The 21,964-nt window shown below is 43.0% G+C and overlaps 1 protein-coding gene across 1 annotated transcript in view; it reads left to right on the top strand.

Annotated features, from left to right (window-relative positions):
- Positions 1-21,964, top strand: part of COL23A1 (collagen type XXIII alpha 1 chain) — a 423,137-nt gene that overhangs the window by 326,412 nt on the left and 74,761 nt on the right. The window contains exon 3 of the mRNA XM_066272386.1: positions 6,994-7,038. Coding sequence (XP_066128483.1) covers positions 6,994-7,038 — 45 coding nt within the window. The remainder of the gene's footprint in view (positions 1-6,993; positions 7,039-21,964) is intronic.

The following is a 21,964-nucleotide window of genomic DNA, read 5'->3' as shown; positions in this document are numbered from 1 at the left end:
TTTTCCCAAAATGACAGAGTGACAGGTTCAGTCCCCAGTCAGGGCACACACGAGTAGCAACCAATGAATGCACAACTAAGTGGAACAACAAATGAATGCTTCCCTTTCGCTTCCCTCTCTCTCCCTTTCTCTTTCTCTAAAATAAATAAATAAATAAATAAAAATAAAAAAATTCAATCAATTAATAAATAAATAATTAATCCCTGGTCCAATAGTTCAGGTTGGAGCATTGTCCCCAATGGCAGAGATTGCTGGTTCAACCCTGTCAGGGCAAATGTTTTTGTCTCTCTCTCCCTGCCTCTCTCTAAATAATAATAATGATAGTAATAATAATAATAAATAATAATAATAATAATAAACCCTCTAGTCTGACTGGTGGTAGTGCAGTGAACAGAATGTTGACCTGGGACACTGAGGTCCCAGGTTGGAAACCCCAAGGCCACCAGCTTGAGCACGAGCTTATTTGGCTTGAACACAGGCTCACTAGATTGAATTCAGGGTTGCTGGCTTGAGTGTGGGATAATTGACATAATCCTATGATCTCTGGTTTGAGCCCAAAGGTTGCTGGCTTGAGTCTAAGGTCGCTGGCATGAACAAGGGGTCACTGACTCAATTTGAGCCCCCCTGTCAAGGCATACATGAGAAAGCAATCAATGAACAACTAAAGTGTTGCAACTACAAGTTGATGCTTCTTATCTCTCTCCTTTCTTCTTTCTCTCTCTCACTTTCTCGCTCTTTCTCACTCATTCCCAAATAAATAAATAAATAAATAAATAAATAAATAAATAAATAAAAACAAGCCCTTCCTTTGTGCCCTGAAAGTAGTGTGCCTGCTGTTGGCTCAACCGTTTAACAGTTCTACAAGGCAGCTGTGGTTATCACCAGCCTAAACGTTTATCCTCCTGTAGGTTGGGAACCTAAAGTTCAGAGAGATTGAGTAACTTGGTTGGGATAAGCAGCTTCCAAATCAGTCATTTCTTTCTCCTCCTGCCCCGGCACCCCCTTTTTGGCATCTGTTGCCTACAACCTCTGGAAAGAAGCTTCACAGAAGCCACAGTGGCAGCACCCACTGTGATACACTGGGGTCCCCACAGGTGCCAGTCCCTGCCCCCGAGCCATGGGGGTCCCATGCAGGGGTGGGGAGATGGCCTGAGCTGGTCTTCACTGCCCACAGATCCTCAGATGGGACAATTTCTCCATCTATGTGTGAGCAGGACAGTCGTGACAGAATGTAGGTGCTTTTCAGGGCACCCCAAGAGTCTGACTCTGTGCCAACAGTGGGAGCAGCTGTCCACTGTGGAAGGAGAGGAGGAAAGCCAACAAGAGGAGAGCTCTGCAGCTGGCTTTGCTTGTTTGGAGTAACACTTAGCAGTCCCCAGGCAGGGGGTGATGCAGGTCTGGCCCAGATGTCCATGGACAGAGCCAGGAAAGGGGATTCCCAGTCTGCTTTGCCACTTGTCCCAGGGAGCCCGCCTTTCCCATCGTCACAGGTGCTTGTCCTGTGGTTCAGTGCATTGAGCACAATTGTCCTGGCACCTTAAGAACCACAAGCATCTTGATGGGCTCTTCAAGAAACCCGCTGCGTGGTCTTTTACCCGCTTAGACTCAGAGTTCTGCTCTGTACTGGGGATACAAGCACCTACTTCAAAGGGCTGCTAGGGCCATGTATGAACTTGCGGGGAAGCGGCAGGAGACCTGGCATTCATGTTTGCTGGATGAGCGGCCAGCCTGGCGCCAAGTGGATGCTGAACCAAGGCTGCAGCTTGCGGCCAGCCCTCAGCTCCTAATGGTCTAGAAACATGTGAAGGAACACCTTCCTGCCTTCCTCTTCTTTAGGGCCTACAGCCCAGGACTCATATATGCCTGGCCTCTTTGTTGGTGGAAGCAGCAGGTAGGAGCCATTTAGTCAGCCTAGGGCTCGGTTCTAGCACTTCCCGCCTCCAGAGCCTCCATTTGGACAAGCATGGCAGGCCTTGCCACCTCCGTCTTTCTGTCATTGGGGTCAAAGGAGGCAAACAGTGTCCTTCATCTCAATGGCCTGTGCCTACCAAGCCATAGTCCGGTGTCTCTTCTAAGCCCTGGTTCTTGTTAGATTTGACAGCATTTATAAAGAATGCCAGGAAATGGTGAGGAGGGATGTTAGTCCTTTTTACCCTTCTATTCCCTCCTTCCTTTCCTCAACTGATGCCATCAGGTCCTGCCCCATGCAGGTGGTTAGGGACACAGAACTGCATGACATGTGGACTACACACTTCGGTGAGCGACCTTCTATTCGGAAGAAGGAAATCAAAGGTGGTACAAAGGGGACATGAGAAAGGGAAAGACTAGCCTGGGGGAGCACTGTCTGATGCGGAAGAGGAAGGGGGTCTCAGTTGGTGGAGGGTGGGGGAAAGATGCTACAGGATGACCCCAGGTGCTCTCTGGCTTGGTTACGTGGGTACTGGTGATGCCCACAGTAAGCTGAGCAGGGAACCCTGCAGGGGAGCATGGGGGCAATTGGGACGTGAGTTTGGGTTTAGACGTACTGCATCCAAATAGAATTGTCCTAGAGATGGTTGAACATTTGAGTATGAATCACAGATTGAAGGGTTGACCAGTTGTCAATTTATAAGGTGTCTACACAGAAGCCATCAAAAATCTGGTTTAGATGGGTCCTGAGACACCAGGAACAGCAGCCTCATTCTATAGCTTCACTTAAGCCATATAATTGGGAGTCTGTCCAACCTGCCAGGCCTGCAGCCCCAGATTCTGGGTGCTCAGTAACACCCAGGCTTCCACCCCACTCGAGGCCTATTTGACACTTTCCCCAAAGGCCCTGGGAAGCAAGGCACCCTGCCCTGCCTGGGCAGCTATCCACACTGTTACCATCCCTCTCATCATGCTTTCTGCCTAACCATGCAACCCCGGAGAACCACTCAAGCAGATCCATTAGTTCAGCCATCTCAGTGAAGGCAGTGTCTTCATCTGGCTTGAGTTACTCAAACAGAAGATTTACCTGTAATGACCACTAGAAAACCCTGGTGCTGCTTTAGCGTGGACATCAGGAAAAGCCTGGCTTACCCTCCCACTCATGGGTCCCCTTCCCACCGTGTTCCACACCTCAACCTGAAGCCCCAGCCAAGTGGCCTTGTTGAGTCAAGCATGGGCTTCTGTGTCCTGGTGAGAACCAACCCAGAAGACAGGGTCCAGCTGGAGGGGCCTCTCCCTTCCTACAGAGAGAGGAGCATGATGCCTTGTATACCAGTGGGGTTCCTGCTCTCACACCCTCACTCACCCCAAAAACAGATATGTCCAGAAAGGGGAAAAGATTTAACACTGGGCCAGCCTCACAAGGTTCACATAGGAGCTGGAAGGAGATCAGGACATGTGTTTTGACTATGACAAGCCTGACTTCTCAGTGCCACACACACGTAGAAATGTCAGGCTGGCAGTTGGCTACTCGAGTGTTGGAGGCCTCAGATGATACAGTGGACCAGGAGGCACATCATATGTTACATGCCCCTTGCCAGAGTGAGGAGCTGTTGTCACTTGTGAGGTGCCAGAATCTTGGCCTCACCAAGTCAACATGACCCTGAGTGACTCCAGCATGAAACTCGAGGGATGCTTCTGGTATCAGGGAAAACCAAAGACTATGCAACTAGGATGAATTTCTGCTAACAGAACTCAGGGTTGCATCATTTACGTGTTCAAATCATCTTCTTTTTTTTTTTTTAGCGAGGGGTGTGGGGACAGACAGGAAGGAAGGGAGAGATGAGAAGCATCAAGTTGCACTTGTGGCACCTTAGTTGTTCATTGATTGCTTTTCCTATGTGCCTTGACTGGGAGCTAAAGCTGAACCAGTTACTTCTTGCTCAAGACAGTGACTTCGGGCTCAAGCCAGCAACCTTGGGCTCAAGCCAGTGACCATGGGGTCATGTCTATGGTCCCACACTCAAGCTGGTGAGCCCATGCTCAAGCCACCAATCTCGGGGTTTCAAACCTGGATCCTCAGTGTCTTAGGTCAATGTTTTATCCACTGTGCTACCACCTGGCCAGGCTCAAGTCATCTTTGACAGAGGTACCAGGGCTGGCTACCCAAAAGTAATCTCTTCAGTAAATGGTGCTGGGGAAATTGGATAACCACAGACAAAAGAACAAAGTTGGGCCCTTATTTCACACCTTAAACAAAAGTTAACTCAAAGATTTAAAAGGCAACAAAAGAAAGAAAGGAAGAAAGAAAAATTAGTCTACATCAAACTTAAAAACTTCTACACAACAAAGGAAACAACAGAATGAAAAGGTAACCTACAGAATGAGAGAAAATATCTGCAAACCATACCTGATAGGAGGTTAATATCCAGAATATATACAGAACTACAAATCGACAGAAAAACAAACAGTCCAATTGAAAAATGGACAAAAGACTTGAATAGACATTTTTCCAAAGAAGATATACAAATGGCCGATAGGTATCTAAAAAGATGGTTAACATCGCTAATTAGTAGGGAAATGCAAATTGAAACCACAATGAGTCTGACCAGTGGTGGTGCAGTGGGTAGAGTGTTAACCTGGGACACTAAGGGCCCAGTTTCGAAACCCCAAGGTCGCCAGCTTGGGCGCAGGCTCACCAGCTTGAGCGTGGAGTCGCTGGCTTGAGTGCAGGATCATCAACACCATCTCAAGGTCGCTGGCTTGAGCTTAAAGGTCACTGGGTTGAATCAGGAGTCATTGGCTCAGCTTGAGCCTCACAGTCAAGGCACATATGAGAAGCAATTAATAACAACTAAAGTGCTGCAAGTACGAGTTGATGTTTGTCATCTCTCTCTCCTCCCCCCTCCCTCTCTCTCCTTTCCTGTCTCTCTCTTTCTCTCTTTCATGTGCGCGCGCACACACACACACCACAATGAGATATCACCTCACATCCATTAGAATGGCCACTATTGGTGGAAAAAAAAACAACACCAGAAAATACAGATATGGTGAGAGTATGGAGAAATTGAAACCTTGTGCACTGTGGTGGGAATGTAAAATGGAGCAGCCACTATAGAAAATGGTATAGAAATACCTCAAAAAATTAAAAACAGAACTACCATATGATCCAACAATCCCATTTGTAAGTATTTATTCAAAAGATTTGAAAACAGGATCTTGAAGAGATACTGGTACCGCCATGTTTATAGCATTATTCATAATAGCCAAGAAGTGAATGCATCTCAGTACCCATCACCAGATGAACTGAATGATGAAGACTATGTGGTTGGTGTATACATACAATGAAATATTATTCAGCCTTGAAAAAGAAGGAAACTCTCACTGCATCTACAAGGATGGACTCTGAGTGCAACGTGCTAAGTGAAATGAGCCAATTACAAAAGGATATCTGAGGTATCTAAAACAGGCAGAGTCTTAGAAACAGGAAGTAGGATGGAGGTTTCTGGAGCACTGGGGGAGGGGAGGAGGAGAGTTATTCATGAATAAAGAGCTCTAATTTTGCAAGATGAAAAAATTTTAGAGACATATTCATTGGACATACGTTAACACTAACATACTGTGCTCTTAAAAATGGTTAAAAATGGTAAATTTTGTTATGTGTTCTTGACCACAATACATTTTTTTAATTACAGATTCAAGGGTTTAAGAAATAGCATGTTTTAAATTTTTTAATTTTGTTTAACCATCCTGATCTCAAGTCCCCAAAGCTGGCCAGAAGTTCATTCCCACCTCACTCTGGCCTGCACAGGTCTCTCTCTCTTTCTTAGGCCCTCCTCCCTCCCATCCAGGATTCCGCCTGAGCAAGTCAGGAGGTGCCAGTGACCCGCTGACCTGGGCTGCTTTTCTTTTCTGCCCTGTCCCAGGCCCTGAACCTGGGCGCACAATGAGCACCGCTTTAAAACAGGAAGAGGGGAAAGGGAAAACACACACACACACACACACACACACTCACACACACACACACACACACACACACACAGCTTCAAGGCCTGTCTGTCTCCCCTCCGTGGTTGTTCTGGGAATCTGAGGTGGAGGAGGTGACCTTGATAGGAAAGAACAGGATCATGTAATGCAGCCCCAGCCTGTCCATCTACCTTGCCAGGGCCCACCCCAGTGCCTGCATGGAGTGGGCGGGCAGGATAAAGAGACAGGTATAAACTGCTATTTTAATTGCAATCTACCACCTGCATCTTCTCTTCTGCACACCCTTCCCCTGGCACCTGAGTAACACTGAATGCAGGTAAAAGTGAAAACGCATGGTCAAGGGGCTTCAGGGACATTTGCAGCAAGCTGCAGGGCATGGGGCCTGGACCTCTGCCTGAGCAGTGGGCTGGTCAGTGTTTCCTTACCCAGGACCCTCTCCCAGGACCTACATGGGCAGAGAGAAAAAAGGCAGAGACAGGATGGTCCCCATCATCAATTCAGAAAGGCACAAACCATGTGGATGGAGAGCTGGATACTGAAAAGAATTTGCGTGGTGTGCATGTTATCTGCATAAATCCGGAGAAACGTCTAGGCATCTGCTGGAGGTGCTGAAGGCTCTAGCAGGTGAAGGAAGGACAGTTGATGGACAGGAGAGTGCATATTAATGTCAAGTTTAAGCATTTGAAGTGGCGTGTTGGTGTCGGTATGTGGTATACTATTTCTGCTGTTTCACTGTAGTAGAGATTGAAAGCACTGGTTAGGGTTTCATAAAATAATTCCCACCTCAGCCTCATAGTTCTCATCACTCAGAAGTATCTCAGCTGCAAACTCTTCTACCTCAAGAGTTTCCAGGTAGTAAATCTTTTTGATTTGCGGAGGGATTGTGAATGAATAAATGAACAGGTAATTAAATAACTGAATGAGTAAGGGAGGGAGGCTTAGGAGCTGAATTTCTCCCACACCTCTCCTCTCTACCAGCCTGCGGGTGGAGGGCAGGCTGGGACCCGAGTGCAGCTGCAGGCTGGGTCAGCAGCAGAGGGCCGTGCCCAGGCCCACTGGCTTTCCTCTCAACGAGTCTGTCCTTGTCCTCCCATCTAGGGCCCCCTGGACGGCGTGGCAAGCCTGGAAGAAGAGGAGATCCTGGTGAGTCCCAGTTCTAGTTCTTAAACCTTGGCCTAGACATCTGCCCTTGACCAGGCACTGCTGGACGTGCCAGTTCCAACAGCACCCCATTCCTCAGGACACTTGGTCTTAGGCCAGATCTTCCCTTCCCTTCTAATTCCAGCCACTGTCCTCGAAGGCCACTGTGCCCGGTACCACCTTTTCTTATCTTCCTTGCACCACAGTCCCAGTGAGTGTCCCTCAATGTCCTGGGCACCCTCCGAGTCTCATTAGCAACCTCAGAAACTTCACTCCCGAGGCTCTCCCTCTGAAACAGCCTCCTCTCTGTGTGGGAACCGACAGTGTTTCCACCAGTCCCTAGTTCTCCTGTGTGTCCTCTATGCTCTGCCACCTTCCCTCTTGCCATCATCCTTTCCCCCAAAATGCACTTGCTCTGCCACCCCTCCCCCTACACACAGCCACTTCTTTAGAGGCCCCACCCCCCAGCCACTCTGGTCTCTTCTCACTATCATCCCGCTGACATCATCTTGGCCAGAGTTACCACTGACCTCCTGATGGTCATTCCAGCAGATGTTTTGCCATCATTATCATTATCTTCCTTGACCCTTGTGGTTGGCCATGCCCACCCCACCCCTGACCCCCTGTATTCCCAGCTCGGCTCTGGCCTGTCTTCCTCCCACACCTGACCCTTCTGTGCTTTTCTATAGGGCCCACTTGCCTCTTAAGTGAATCTACCCTTGGCTCTCTTCTCTCTTCTCTCCCACACCTGTGGCTCTGGCTCCTCCTTGACACTGGCTATGTCCCCTCCCTGACTCCAGCCAAGTTGTCTCCTCTGGGTCCAGAGTTTCAACATGGCCCCACTGAATCAGTATCTCCCTTTGCTTGCTATTCCCTAGACCACCCTCACAGAGAGGACTCCAGCTACCAGCTTCTGTCTTTCCCACTCCCACACCAAGTCCTGGCCAGTCTCCCCCTCAGTACATCTCGTGCCCCCTCTTCCTGGTCCTCACCACCACAGCTTCTGCAGTTCCCACCACCCCTCCCCAGTGTTTCCACCTCCAGCATCACTGTGGGGGTCCAAGGCCCTCCCACTCTGAGCCTGTCCTCCTGTCCTCCCCTGCCCAGAATGTCATCTTCTCTACCTGAACTCATACTTTTTGAGAATTCATTGTCCTTTAAGTTTAGCTCAAACATCTCTCCAAAAAGCCCCTCTAAACCCTCTGGTTGGGGGCTATCACCCAAGTGTTCAGTTCCCAGCACAGAACAGGCCCTGGAATGTAAACACTCAGTGAATGAATGAATGAATGAATGAATGCACACATGCTCAGCCCCTAAGCCGCTTCACAAGGCCGGCATGGCACTGATGCCAGAGGGGCCTTTCATTAAAAGGAATGCCTGCCTATTGAGCCAAAAGAGCTGAGCAGGCACTCTCTGAGCCTCAGTCTCTTTTGCCTGGTGCTGGGCATGGGCTTCCTGTCGCTTTGTTGTGCTGAGTGTTTGCATTATCTAGTTCCTTCTACAGAGGCCCCCCAGATAAACTCGTTAGAGTACACTGGCAGGAAATGATGTCACGGTTCTCTGTGTGCCTTGACTTCCAGAAGCTGAAGGCTGTTTCATGTCTAATTGCCATGGCTTTCTTTACTCTAGATTCTGTGCATGATCACCCCCTCCAACGCACAAACACACCACAGGCTGCCACATATGCACTTCACCACTCAGTGCTCATTTCTGTCCTTGCAAAATGTTTTCTTGCCTTTATTGTAAGCTCCTGACCTCCATTCTCAACGGAGATGAGGAACACAATGTATAATTTTACTCAGCTTACTCAAAAACTTATTAGAATCATGATCCAGTTTACAGCAATTTAAAAGTCAAAGACTTACGGGGCCACTGATACTGTGTGTTAAGTCCTTTCAATTTCTTCATCTCATGTGATCCTCACAGAACCTTGTAAGATGAGCATATATCATTAGCCCCGTTTTGCAGATAAGGAAACTGAGGCTCCAAAGTAAGAAGTGTCTTGTCTAAAGTCAGCTGCAAGGCGGGGGGAGGGGGGGGCAGCATCTCCTCCCCCTTGCTGACCGTTCCCACGCGGTGTCCTGATTGCCTGCCTGTCGAAGAATGGTGTGAACAGCACAGAGCAGATGTTCCTCTCTAATTAGCTTTAGCTTGACCTGGTGTCATTTCTAGATAGTTTCACACAGATGCACATCCTGGCTTTGGTGCCTTCCCTTGTAAAACAGGCCTTTCCCTGGGTCCCAGGGAGGAAGGCTCGTTTTGCCTGGTGGAACGGTATCTGGCTGAGAGGCTTGCCCACTGCTGCTGGACCTGCAGACAGCTGAGCCGGCCTGCCCGTGGTGGGGATGGTCCTCTCCAGCTCCAGAGGGAGCCTTTGCCTGGAAGAGGCCTCCAGGACCTGCGGTGTTTGTGTGTCTCTATTTTAATGGAGTGCATTTCTCACCTCCTTCCCTGCTGGCCCACTTCTCAGCTGCAGAAACCCAGCATTGCTCTCATACTCTGAGACCCTCTTTCTAGGGACTTTAAGCAAGATATTTTCTTCTTCTAGACACCCCTTTTCCCCAAGAACATCCATTGCTATCCCTTGGCTCCCCCTGTCTTCCCCAGCCCCCGATACTCCCTCTATCCCAACAGTTCCTGCACCTGCTTATGGGGGCCTTCCCTGAGAACTTGTCTTTCTTCTCCCAGAGCTAGGCTTCTGGGGGCAAGAGCTGGGGCTGGACCCACAGGCACTCAGGAGATGGTCAATAAATGCTTGTTGACAGGAAGGAGGGGGAGGGCAGAAAGGAGGGAGAGAGAAAGGGCTGGCGAGCAAATGAGAGATAAAAGCTAAGAAAGCCGGAAGAAACAAGGATGAAGCAATCAAAATGCCTGGTTGGTGCCTGTGCTGAATCTGCAGACAGTGGAGGTACTCACCAGATGTCCTCAGCTCCCAGACCGTGTTCAGCAGTTTCAGTGCGAGGGTGTGTGTTATCCACCTTGACCCTAAGGAAACCATACTAAAAATCCAGTGGAAGAAGCCCTTCTGGAGTGGTGAGTTAAGGACCTCTGAAAAGCTACTCCTTTTGAAAAGCAGCAAGAACACTAGGAAAAATTGACCTTTCAGAACTATAGAAATTAATGAAAATCTTGTAACAAGGCCTTTATTCAAGAAAAAATTATAAATCTTGCTAAGAGCCGCAATCTTTGTAACATTCTAACTTGCCCATCTCCTCATCCTGTGATTCCCTTAAAAAACCAGCAGCCTGCAACCACAGTATCTGTGGAAAGGAGCAGCCACTGGCAGAGGCAGACAAGATTGAAACTCCCCAAATGCTCACTTTCAGAGAATTGTCACTGTTTGACCTGTCTGTAAACTCCCTGGAAAAACTTGTACACAGGAACTTGTCTTTATTTGACCTGATATAGAGCTTGTTCACTGGGAAAGCCCTGTCTCCAGAGTACTTGCCAAAAACACTCAGCAGCAATTGTTTCACATCACAGCTACCTGAAGTGGTGATGCCAGTTGAAGCAAACAAGAAGCTGACACAAAAACTTCAGCTAAAATCTAGGCAAGGAGATGTCTTAAGGGGCTTTGCAAAGCTCAAACATATTCTTGGAGATCTAGAAGGCACATGCATGTGTATGTGTTCAAGAAAGACCTCTGAGAGCCTCAGTCTTTCACTTCTGGCTTACCTGGGATTCTGCTCAAGGAGGCAACAAAAGCAAAAGCAGAGCACCGAGTTGTGCTCCAATATACACAAAGAGCCCCTTGGCACGGAGTGGAAGACTTATTGTATCAAGACATTAAAGGAAACCTCTGTCTATGCTGATCGTTAAGCTATCCAAGCACAGAATTGAGTAGCTGCACATGAGAAAGCATACACACTTTAGAGACTTAGTCCAGGAAAATCCCTAAACACTTTGCAACAATAACAACAAACAACAAACAACAGCACAAATGCTAAAAAGTAGGAGCAGAATCTAATTTCCACAGTAGCCAAAATAAATTGCTATAAATGCCCAGTTTTTAAAAAAAAAATATATGTGACACAAGAAAGTATGGCAATAAAAGAGGGAGGGAAAGTAATCAATAGAAACTGTCCCTAAGGAAGCCCAGCTGAAAATACTAAACAAAGATTTTGTATTTTATATTTTATATATGTTTCAAGAACTAAAGGAAACCATGTCTAAAGAATTAAAGGAAAGCTCAAGAATTATGTACTAACAAATGGAGAATATCAATAAACAGAAAGTATTAAAAAAAAAAAGAACCAAATGGAAACTCAGAAGTACAATAACTGAAATGAAAAATTCACTAGAGGACCTGGCCGGTTGGCTCAGCGGTAGAGCGTCGGCCTAGCATGCGGGGGACCCGGGTTTGATTCCCGGCCAGGGCACATAGGAGAAGCACCCATTTGCTTCTCCACCCCCACCCCCTCCTTCCTCTCTGTCTCTCTCTTCCCCTCAGCCAAGGCTCCATTGGAGCAAAGATGGCCCGGGCACTGGGGATGGCTCCTTGGCCTCTGCCCCAGGCACTAGAGTGGCTCTGGTCGTGGCAGAGCGATGCCCAGGAGGGGCAGAGCATCGCCCCCTGGTGGGCAGAGCGTCGCCCCTGGTGGACGTGCTGGGTGGACCCCAGTCGGGCACATGTGGGAATCTGTCTGACTGTCTCTCCCCGTTTCCAGCTTCAGGAAAAAAAAAAAATTCACTAGAGGGCTCAATAGTGTTTGGGCCGGCAGAAGAAAGAATCAGCAAATTTGAAGATTATTCAGTCTGAGGAAGAAAAAAAAGAGAATGAAGAAAAATGAACAGTCTGAGAGATCTTTGAGACACTATGAAGTGTGCCAATAATACACAGAATGTAGGCCCTATATGGGGAGGGAGAGAGAAAGAAGCAGAAGAAATACATGAAAGAAAAATGGCCAAAATAATTTTTTTAGACTTGTGGTCATGATTTAGTAGAGCAAAAAGTACAGATTGAAGTCAACAAGTGTAAGAAGAACAAGACCCAAACTTCCAGTTTTTCCTTCCCAATAGAATTATACAGACAGTCCTAAATCTCCCAGCAATGTTGTGTGACAGAATGTGTGATCTTTTGCCAACCAGGGAATCACACTTGAGACTTGCTGTTCAGGGTTTTTATTGACTGGCCATGTAGCTGACCTTAGTTATTCAGGCTCTAGCTCCTTCAAAGGTTAAACTCACCCAGCATGGTCCAAAACCCCCACCATAATTCACATTGTTGGCATAAACTATCTGGTATATAGCCCATGGCCCCCAGGTATTCAAAGACAGCATATTGCAAGGACTTAAAGGTTATCTCCCTGCAGCTGGTCAGGATCAGTTCTTTCTTTGGAATGTGCAGGGTTTGGATAACTCAAGCCTATTGAGTTAACCTTTTACTGCATACTCTCATAGCTTTTTCTTGTTATTCAAGAATCAGCACAAATATGACCTCTTCAGGAAGGTTTTTGCCAATCAACTACCCTTGAGCTGCCACACTCTCTAACATAGAGAAGCTCAACAAACTCCAAAGAGGAAAAGTCAAAGAGATCCACACTTAAGCACATTATAGTCACATTGCCAAAAGCAAACAATGTAAGACAGTCTTGAAAGCAGCAAGAGAACAATAAATAACTCATCATAGAAAATGGATCAATAAGATTTATAGTTAAAAAAAAGATTTATAGCTGATTTCTCATCAGAAACCATAGAAGCCAAAAGACACTGGAATGATATATTTAAAGTGATAGAAGGAAAAAAAAAACTGTCAACAAAAAAATCTAGTGCCAGCAAAGCTACCCTTGAAAAATGAAAGAGAAATTGCCATGCCCAGATAACAAAAATGAAGAGAATTCATCATTGTCAGACCTGACCTACAAGATATAATAAATGGGCCTGACCTGTAGTGGTGCGGTGGATGAAGCGACAACCTAGAGCACTGAGGTCACCAGTTTGAGGCCCCAGGCTTGTCTGGTCAAGGTACATACGGTAGTTGATGCTTCCCATTTCCCATTCCTTCTCTCACTTTCTCCTCTCTCAAATGAATAACTAATTATTTTTACAGCCTGACCAGGCAGTGGCACAGTGGATAGAGCATCGACCTGTGATGCTGAGGACCCAGGTTCAAAACCCTAAACTCATCTGCTTGAACGCAGGCTTATCCATCTTGAGCGTGGGCTCATCAGGCTTGAGCGTGGGGTCGCTGGCTTGAGCATAGGATTGACATTACCCAATGGTTGCTAGCTTGAGTGCAGGTCACTGGCTTAGCTGGAGCCCCCTGGTCAAGGCACATATGAGAAGGCAATCAGTGAACAACTAAGGTGCCCCAATGATGAGTTGATGCTTCTCATCTCTCTCTCTCTCTCTCTCTCTCTCTCTCTCTCTCTCTCTTGTTTCTGTCTCTCTCTCTCATCCATCTCTTTCTTTAATTAAAAAAAAAAGACATAATAGTGGAGCAGTGGATAAAGCATTGACCTGGAATGCTGAGGTCACTGGTTCAAAACCCTAGGCTTGCCCAATCAAGGCGCAAACGAGAAGCAAGCACTATGAGATTGATGCTTCATGCTATTCCTCCTCCCTTCCTTCTCTCTCCTCTCTCTCAAAAAAAAAAAAAAAAAATCTTACTTTGGCCCTGGCCAGTTAGCTTAGTCAGTTAAGAGCCTCATCCTGAAAAAACAAGGTTATAAGTTTAATCCCTGGTCAAGACATACGTGGGGGGGGGGGGAGGGAGGAAGGAGAGAAAGGGGGTGGGGGAGGGGAGAGGCACAAAGAAAACCAGATAGAAGGTGAAGGAAGACAATTTGACTTTGGGTGAGGGGTATGTAGCATAATCAAATGTCAAAATAATCTGGAGATGTTTTCTCTCAACATATGTACCCTGATTTATCAATGTCACTGCATTAATTTAATAATAATAAATAAATAAATAAAAATTAAAAAAAAGACACACGTGGGAAGTAACCAGTGAGTGCAAGACTGAATGGAACAACAAATGAATGTTTTCCTTCTCCCTCCCCTCTCTCTCCCTCCCTCTCTCTGTTTCCCTAACAGTCAATCAATAAATTTAAAAAATTAAGCCCTGAGTGAATAGCTTGGTTGAAGCATTGCCCCAGAACACCAAGGTTACTGGTTCGAGTCCACAGTCAGGGCACATACAGGAGCAGCTCAATGTTCCTGATTCTCTCTCTCTGCCTTTCTCAAAAAAAAGCATATATGTGTGTGATGTGATGTGTGTGTACACACACACACACATATATATACTGCTCACAAAAATTAGGGGATATTTTCAAAATGAACATGAAGCTATAAAATATCCCCTAATTTTTTGTGAGCAGTATATATAATAAATGGATTCCTTCAGTCTGAAATGAAAGGACATTTGACAGCAACTTAAGTCCACACAAATAAAAAACTTCAGTGGAGGTAACTACATAGGTAAATAAAAATATTTTTATTTATAACTTTTTTCTCTCTTCTGATTTAAAAGACAGTTGCACCCTGGCCAGTTGGCTCAGTGATAGTCAGCCCAGCATGTGTATGCCCCGGGTTCAATTCCAGATCAGGGCACATCTGGTAAGCACCCATCTGCTTCTCCATCCCTCCCTCTTTCGCTTCTCTCTCTCTCTCTCTCTCTCTCTCTCTCTCTCTCTCTCTCTCTCTCTTCCTCTCCTGTAGCCATGGCTTGATTGGAGCGAGTTGGCCCCCACTGTTAATGATGGCTCCATGGCCTCTGCCTCAGATGCTAGGAAGAGCTTGGTTGCTGAGCAACAGAGCAACACCCCAGATGGACAGAGTATCACTCCCTAGTGGGTTTGCTGGGTGGATCCCAGTCAGGGCACATGCAGGAGTCTGTCTCCCCTCCTTTCACTGAATTAAAATGAAAAAAAAAACAAGACAGTTGCATAAAGCAATGATAAAATCATGTTTATGGGCTTCTAATGTATAAAGTAGTAAAGGAAAACAAATAGAAATATATTGAACCAAAGTGCTTGTGTACAATTGAAGGTAAATTTTATAAATTCAAACCATATCACTTTTTAAAAAAGATTTTACTTATTGATTTTAGAGGAGAGAGAGAAAAAAAAACAGGGGTGAGAAGAAACAGGAAGCTTAGTTGCTTCTTGTCTGTGCTTTGGCCAGGCAAGCCAGGGGTCTCGAGCCGGCAACCTCAACACTACAGGTTGTTGTTTTATTCATTGTGTCATCACAGGTCAGGAAAAGATCATATTACCTTAAATTAAGATGTTAATCATAATCCCCAGGACAAATACTATGAAAATGTCTCCAAAAAAAATAGAATGAAAAAAGGAACGAAAATGGTACACTAAAAAACTTCTATTTAGCAGAAAAGAAGCAGTAGTGAAGTAACAGAGGAACCAAGAAGACATAAGACATATAGAAATTAAAGGGCAAATTGGAACACATAAACCCTACCTTATGATCAAGTACATTAAATATAAAAGGATTAACCTGACCAAGCAGTGGCGCATGGGCTTATCTGGCTGAAGCCCAAAGGTCACTGGCTAGAGCAAGGGGTTGCTCTGCTATAGCCGCCCTGCACCCCACCCCCCGCCGTCAAGGCACATATGAGAAAGCAATCAACGAACAACTAGGATGCCTCAACAAGGAACTGATGCTTCTCATCTCTTTTCCTTCCTGCCTGTCTGTCCCTCTCTCTGACTCTCTCTCTGTCTCTGTCCAAAAAAAAGAGAAAGAAATGATTAAACATTTCAATCAAAGTCAGTAATGAACATAATCAACCAATCAATAAAAAATGTGATCCTAAAAAACATTCACCAACAGTAATCATTAGGGAAGTGCATATCAAAACCATAATTACCTCACACCCATTAAGATGCCTACTATTTTTTAAAAAATCAGAAAATAACAGGTGTTGGCAAGGATATGAAGAAATTGGAATCCTTGTAAACAGTTGATTGAAATGTATAAAGGTGCCACCACACTGGAAAACAGTATGATGGTTCCTCAAAAAGTTACAAATGAAATTAGCATGTAATCCAGCAATTCCACTGCAGGCTATATCTAAAAGAATTAAAACCAGGGTATCAAACAAAAATTTCATAGCAATAATATTCATAATGGCCAAAAGATGGAAGCAATTCACATGTCTATCACCAGATGAATGGAAAAGCAAAATGTGGTATTTACGTTCAGTGACTATTTTTCATTCTTCTTTTTTATTGATTTTAATTTGTGTTTACATAGATTCTAGTGTTGCCCCGAATGCATCCTCCCTCCCCCCCTTCCCTTCAGCTTTATCCCATCCTATCATCCCCTTTTCCTCTGTCCTCTTTTCCTCTGGTCCCTTTGATCCCTCCTCTGTCTCAATTCCGTTCCTCAGTTCACATTGTTCATTAGATTCCTCAAATGAGTGAGGTCATATGATATTTTTCTTTTCCTGCCTGGCTTATTTCACTTAACATAATAGTTTCCATGTCCATCCATGTTGTCACAAAAGGTAAGATTTCCTTCTTTTTCATGGCCCCATAGTATTCCATTGTATATATATACCAAAGCTTTTTACTCCACTCGTCCACTGAGAGACACTAGGGCTGTTTCCAGATCTTCGCTATTGTGAACAATGCTGCCATAAACATGGGGGTGCATTCCTCCTTTTGAAACAGTGCTATGGTGTTCTTGGGATATATTCCTAAAAGTGGGATAGCTGGGTCAAGAGGCAGTTTGATTTTTAATTTTTTGAGGAATCTCCATACTGTTTTCCACAGTGGCTGCACCAGTCTGCATTTCCACGAGCAATGCAGGAGGGTTTCCTTTTCTCCACATCCTCGCCAGCACTTTGTTGTTCTGTTGAAGAGCGCCATTCTGACTGGTGTGAGGTGATATCTCATTGTGGTTTTAATTTGCATTTCTCTAATGATTAGTGATGTTGAGCATTTATTCATATGCCTATTGCCCATCTGTATGTCCTCTTTGGAGATATGTCTATTCATTTCTTTTGCCCATTTTTTATTAAATTAATTTATTTATTGTGTTTACATAGATTCTAATGTCTCCCCAAAAGCATCCCCCCTCCCCCGTATTCCCCCAACATCTCTCCTAGCCCCTCCCAACAGCTCCCTCCCCCTTTCCCTTCAGGTTTAATTCCATTCCTTAGTTCACATTGTTCCTTGGATTCCTCAAATGAGTGAGGTCATATGATATTTTCTTTCTCTGCTTGGCTTATTTCACTCAACATAATAGTTTCCAGGTCCATCCATCTTGCTGCAAAAGGTAATATTTTCTTCTTCCTCATAGCCCCATAGTATTCCATTGTATATATGAACCACAGTTTCTTAATCCACTCATCCACTGACAGACACTTGGGCTGTTTCCAGTTCTTCACTATTGTGAACAATGCTGCCATAAACATGGGGGTGCATTTCTTTTTTTCAGTTGGTGATATGGTGTCCTTGGCATATATTCCTATAAGTGCAATGGCTGGGTCAAAGGGCACATCCATTTCTAATATTTTGAGGAATCTTCATACTGTTTTCCACAGTGGCTGCACCAGTCTGCATTCCCACCAGCAGTGCAAGAGGGTTCCCATTTCTCCACATCATCGCCAGCACCTATCTTGTGTTGTTTTGTTAATGAGCGCCATTCTGACTGGTATGAGGTGGTATCTCATTGTGGTTTTAATTTGCATTCCTCTAATGATTAGTGATATTGAACATTTTTTCATCTGCCTATTGGCCATCTGTATGTCCTCTTTGGAAAAGTGTCTATTTATTTCTTTTGCCCATTTTCTGATTGGATTGTTTATCTTCCTGGTGTTGAGTTTTACAAGTTCTTTATAAATTTTACTTATTAATCCCTTATCACACATATTGTCAAATATGTTCTCTCATTGTGTGTTTTGCCTTTTTACTTTGTTCATTTTGTCTTTAGCTGTGCAAAAGCTTTTTAGTTTGATACAGTCTCATTTGTTTATCCTGTCTTTTATTTCACCTGCCCATGGAGATAAATCAGCAAATATTGATATATTGCTGTGAGAAATTTCGGAGAGCTTACTGCCTATGTTTTCTTCTAAGATGCTTATGGTTTCACAACTTACATTTAAGTCTTTTATCCATTTTGAGATTATTTTTGTGAATGGTGTAACTTGGTGGTTTACTTCCATTTTTTTGCAGGTAACTGTCCAATTTTCCCAACAGCATTTGTTGAAGAGACTGTCTTTATTCCATTGTATGCTCTTACTTCCTTTGTCAAATATTACTAGTCCATAAAGATGTGGGTTTATTTCTGGGTTCTCTGTTCTGTTCCATTGATCTATATGCCAGTTCTTATGACAGTATCGGGTTGTTCTGAATACAATGGCCTTTTAGTATAACTTGATATCAGGAAGTGTGATACCTCCCACTTTATTCTTCCTTTTCAAGATTGCTGAGGCTATTCGTGTTCTTTTTTGGTTCCATATAAATTTTTGGAATATGTGTTCTATATCTTTGAAGTATGTCATTGGTATTTTAATTGGTATTGCATTGAATTTATAAATTGCTTTGGGTAATATAGATAGTTTAATGATGTTTATTCATCCTAACTATAAGCATGGTATATGCTTCCACTTGTCTGTATCTTCCTTGATTTCTTTTGTCAATGTTTTATAATTTCCTGAGTACAAATCATTAATCTCCTTGGTTAAATTCACTCCTAGGTACTTTATTTTTTTGGTTTCAATAGTGAAGGAGATTGTCTCTTTAATTTCTCTTTCTGACAGTTCATTGTTGATATATAAAAATGCCTCTAATACCTGAGTATTAATTTTATATCCTGCCACCTTGTTGATTTCTTTTATCAGGTTCAGTAGTTTTTTGAGACTTTAAGGTTTTCTACATACAATATCATATCATCTGCAAATAATGATAGTTTTACTTCTTCTTTTCCAATTTGGATGCCTTTTATTTCTTCTTCTTGTCTGGTTGCTGTGGCTAGGACTTCCAGGACTATGTTGAATAAAAGTGGTGAAAGGGGGCACCCCTACCTTGTTCCTGATCTTAAGGATATTGCTTTTAATTTTTGCCCATTGAGAATGATGTTGGCTGTGGGTTTGTCATAGATGGCCTTTATCATGTTGAGGTATGTTCCCTGTATTCTCACTTTGCTGAGAGTTTTGATCATAAATGGGTGCTGGGTCTTATCAAATGCTTTTTTCTGCATCTATTGAAATTATCATGTGGTTTTTCTCCTTCATTTTTTTATGTGATGAATCACGTTGATTGATTTGTGAATATTGTACCAGCCTTGCCTTCCCAGAATAAATCTCACTTGATCATGGTGTATGATTTTTTTTTCATATATTGCTGGATCCAGTTTGCTAATATTTTGTTGAGGATTTTAGCATCTAGATTCATCAAGGATATTAGCCTATAATTTTCTTTTGTTGTGTTGTCTTTGCCTGGTTTTGGAATCAGAATTATGCTCGCCTCATAAAAGGAGCTTGGAAGTCTTCCTTCTTCTTGAATTTTTTGAAATAGCTTGAGAAGGATAAAAATTAGTTCTTCTTTGAATATTTGATAGAATTCACTTGTGAGGCCATCAGGCCCAGGGCTTTTGTTTGTTCAAAGATTTTTGATAACTGTTTCGATCTCATTTGTTGTAATCGGTCTGTTTAGGTTTTCTGATTCTTCCTGATTGATTTTTAAAATATTATATCTTTCAAGGAATTTGTCCATTTCATCTAGGTTGTCTAGTTTTTTGGCATACAGTTCTTCATAGTATTTTTTTACAATATTTTGTATTTCTGTTGTGTCAGTTGTTATTTCTCCATTCTCATTTCTAATTTTATTTAGTTGAGTCCTCTCTCTTTTTTTCTTGGTGAGTCTGGTTAAAGGTTCATCGATTTTGTTTACTTTTTCAAAGAACCAGCTCTTGGTTTCATTGATACTCTATTTTATTTCTTTAGCTTCTATGTCATTTATTTCTGCTCTGATCTTTATTATTTTCTTCCTTCTACTACCTCTGGGCTTTACTTGCTGTTCTTTTTCTATTCTTTTAGATGCAGTGTCAAGTTGTTTATTTGAGCTTTTTCTAGCTTCTTAAGGTATGCCTGTAATGCTATGAACTTCCCTCTCAGGACTGCTGTTGCTGTGTCCCATAAATTTTGAGTTGTTGTATGCTCATTATCATTTATTTCTAGGAATTTTTTTTATTTCTTCTTTGATCTCATTGTTAACCCATTCGTTATTTAATAACATGCTATTTAGTTTCCAAGTGTTTCAGTTTTTCTGTTTTGGTTGATTTCTAGTTTCATGCCATTGTGATCAGAGAAAATGCTTGATATGATTTCAATCTTCTTAAATTTGTTAAGACCGCTTTTGTGCCCTAACATGTAGTCTATCCTAGAGAATGTACCATGAGCACTTGAAAAGAATGTATATTCTGCTGCTTTGGGGTGAAAGGTTCAGAAGGTATCTATTAAATCCAGTTGATCTAGTGTGTTCTTTAAGTCTGCTGTTTCTTTGTTAATTTTCTTTCTTGAGGATCTATCTAGTGGTGTTAGTAGGGTATTGAAATCCTCTACTATTATAATACTGCTGTTGATCTCGCCCTTTATATACTTCAAAGTCTGCTTTATATATTTAGGTGCTCCTATGTTAGGTGTGTAGATATTTATAATGGTTATATCTTTCTGTTGGATTGCTCCCTTTATCATTACGTCATGACCTTCTTTATCTCTTACTATAGTATTTGTTTTAAAGTCCATTTTGTCTGATATAAGTATTGCTATTGCAGCTTTTTTTCATCTCCATTTGCATGAAATATTTTTTCCATCGTATCACCTTCAGTCTATGTGTATCTTTTGTTTTAAGGTGTGTCTCTTGTAGACAGCATATGTATGAGTCCTGTTTTCTTATTCACACAGCTACCCTATGTCTTTTGATTGAATTATTTAATCCATTTACATTTAAGGTTATTATTTATATGTAGTTGTTTATTGCCATTTTATTCTTTAAAGCTGTATTCTCTTTTGCTATATTCTTTTCCCCCTTTTGATCTGTTTACAACAGGCCCCTTAACATTTCTTGTAACATTGGTTTGGTTGTAATAAATTCCTTGAGGTTTTTTTTTGGGGGGGGGGGTCTGTGAAGCTTTTTATTTCTCCAATTTTAAATGATAGCCTTGCTAGATATTGTAAAATAGTCTTGGTTGTAGACTCTTGTTCTACATTACTTTGAATATTTCTTGCTATTCCCTCTGGCCTCAAGTGTTTCTGTTGAGAAGTCGGATGTCATCCTTATGGGAGCTCCTTTGTAGGTGATAGCCTTTTTTTCTCTAGTAGCTTTTAACATTTTCTCTTTATCACTTATCTTTGGTATTTAAATTATGCTGTGTCTTGGTGTAGATTTCTTTGGGTTTCTCTTTAATGGAATTCTCTGTGCTTCTTGAACTTTGTAATTTTTTATGTATCAATTTAGGAAACTTTTTAGCTATGATTTGATTGAACAAAGTCTGTATCCATTGTTCTTTCTCTTCTTCTTCAGGAACCCATATGATGCAGATGTTATTTCTCTTCATATGTCACAGAGCTCTCTTAGAGTTTCCCCAGACTTTTTGAGTCCCTTTCTTTTTTTTTTCTTTCTTTCTTTTTCTTTTTTTTTGCAGCTCTGCTTTTGTGCTCCTTTGTGTATCTTGTCTTCTAACTCGCCGATTCGATCCTCAGCTTCATCCACCCTGCTTTTAATTTTTTCCATTGTGGTCTTCATTTCTGACATTGTATTTGTCATTTCTGACTGATTCTATTTTATTATTTCAATGCCCTTTTTTTTATACTTGCTATCTCTTTATTTAGTTGTTTGTTATGATCATCTATTGTTGTTCTAAAATCTTTGAGCATCCTAACAATCATTATTTTAAACTCTGAAATCTGGTAATTTGGTTATATCTGACTCATTCAAGTCCTTTTCTGGGGATTTCTCTTGATTCA

The sequence above is a fragment of the Saccopteryx bilineata genome, chromosome 4, assembly GCF_036850765.1.
Source record: "Saccopteryx bilineata isolate mSacBil1 chromosome 4, mSacBil1_pri_phased_curated, whole genome shotgun sequence".
Lineage (NCBI taxonomy): Eukaryota > Metazoa > Chordata > Mammalia > Chiroptera > Emballonuridae > Saccopteryx > Saccopteryx bilineata.
This window is presented reverse-complemented; position numbering and strand designations above follow the sequence as displayed.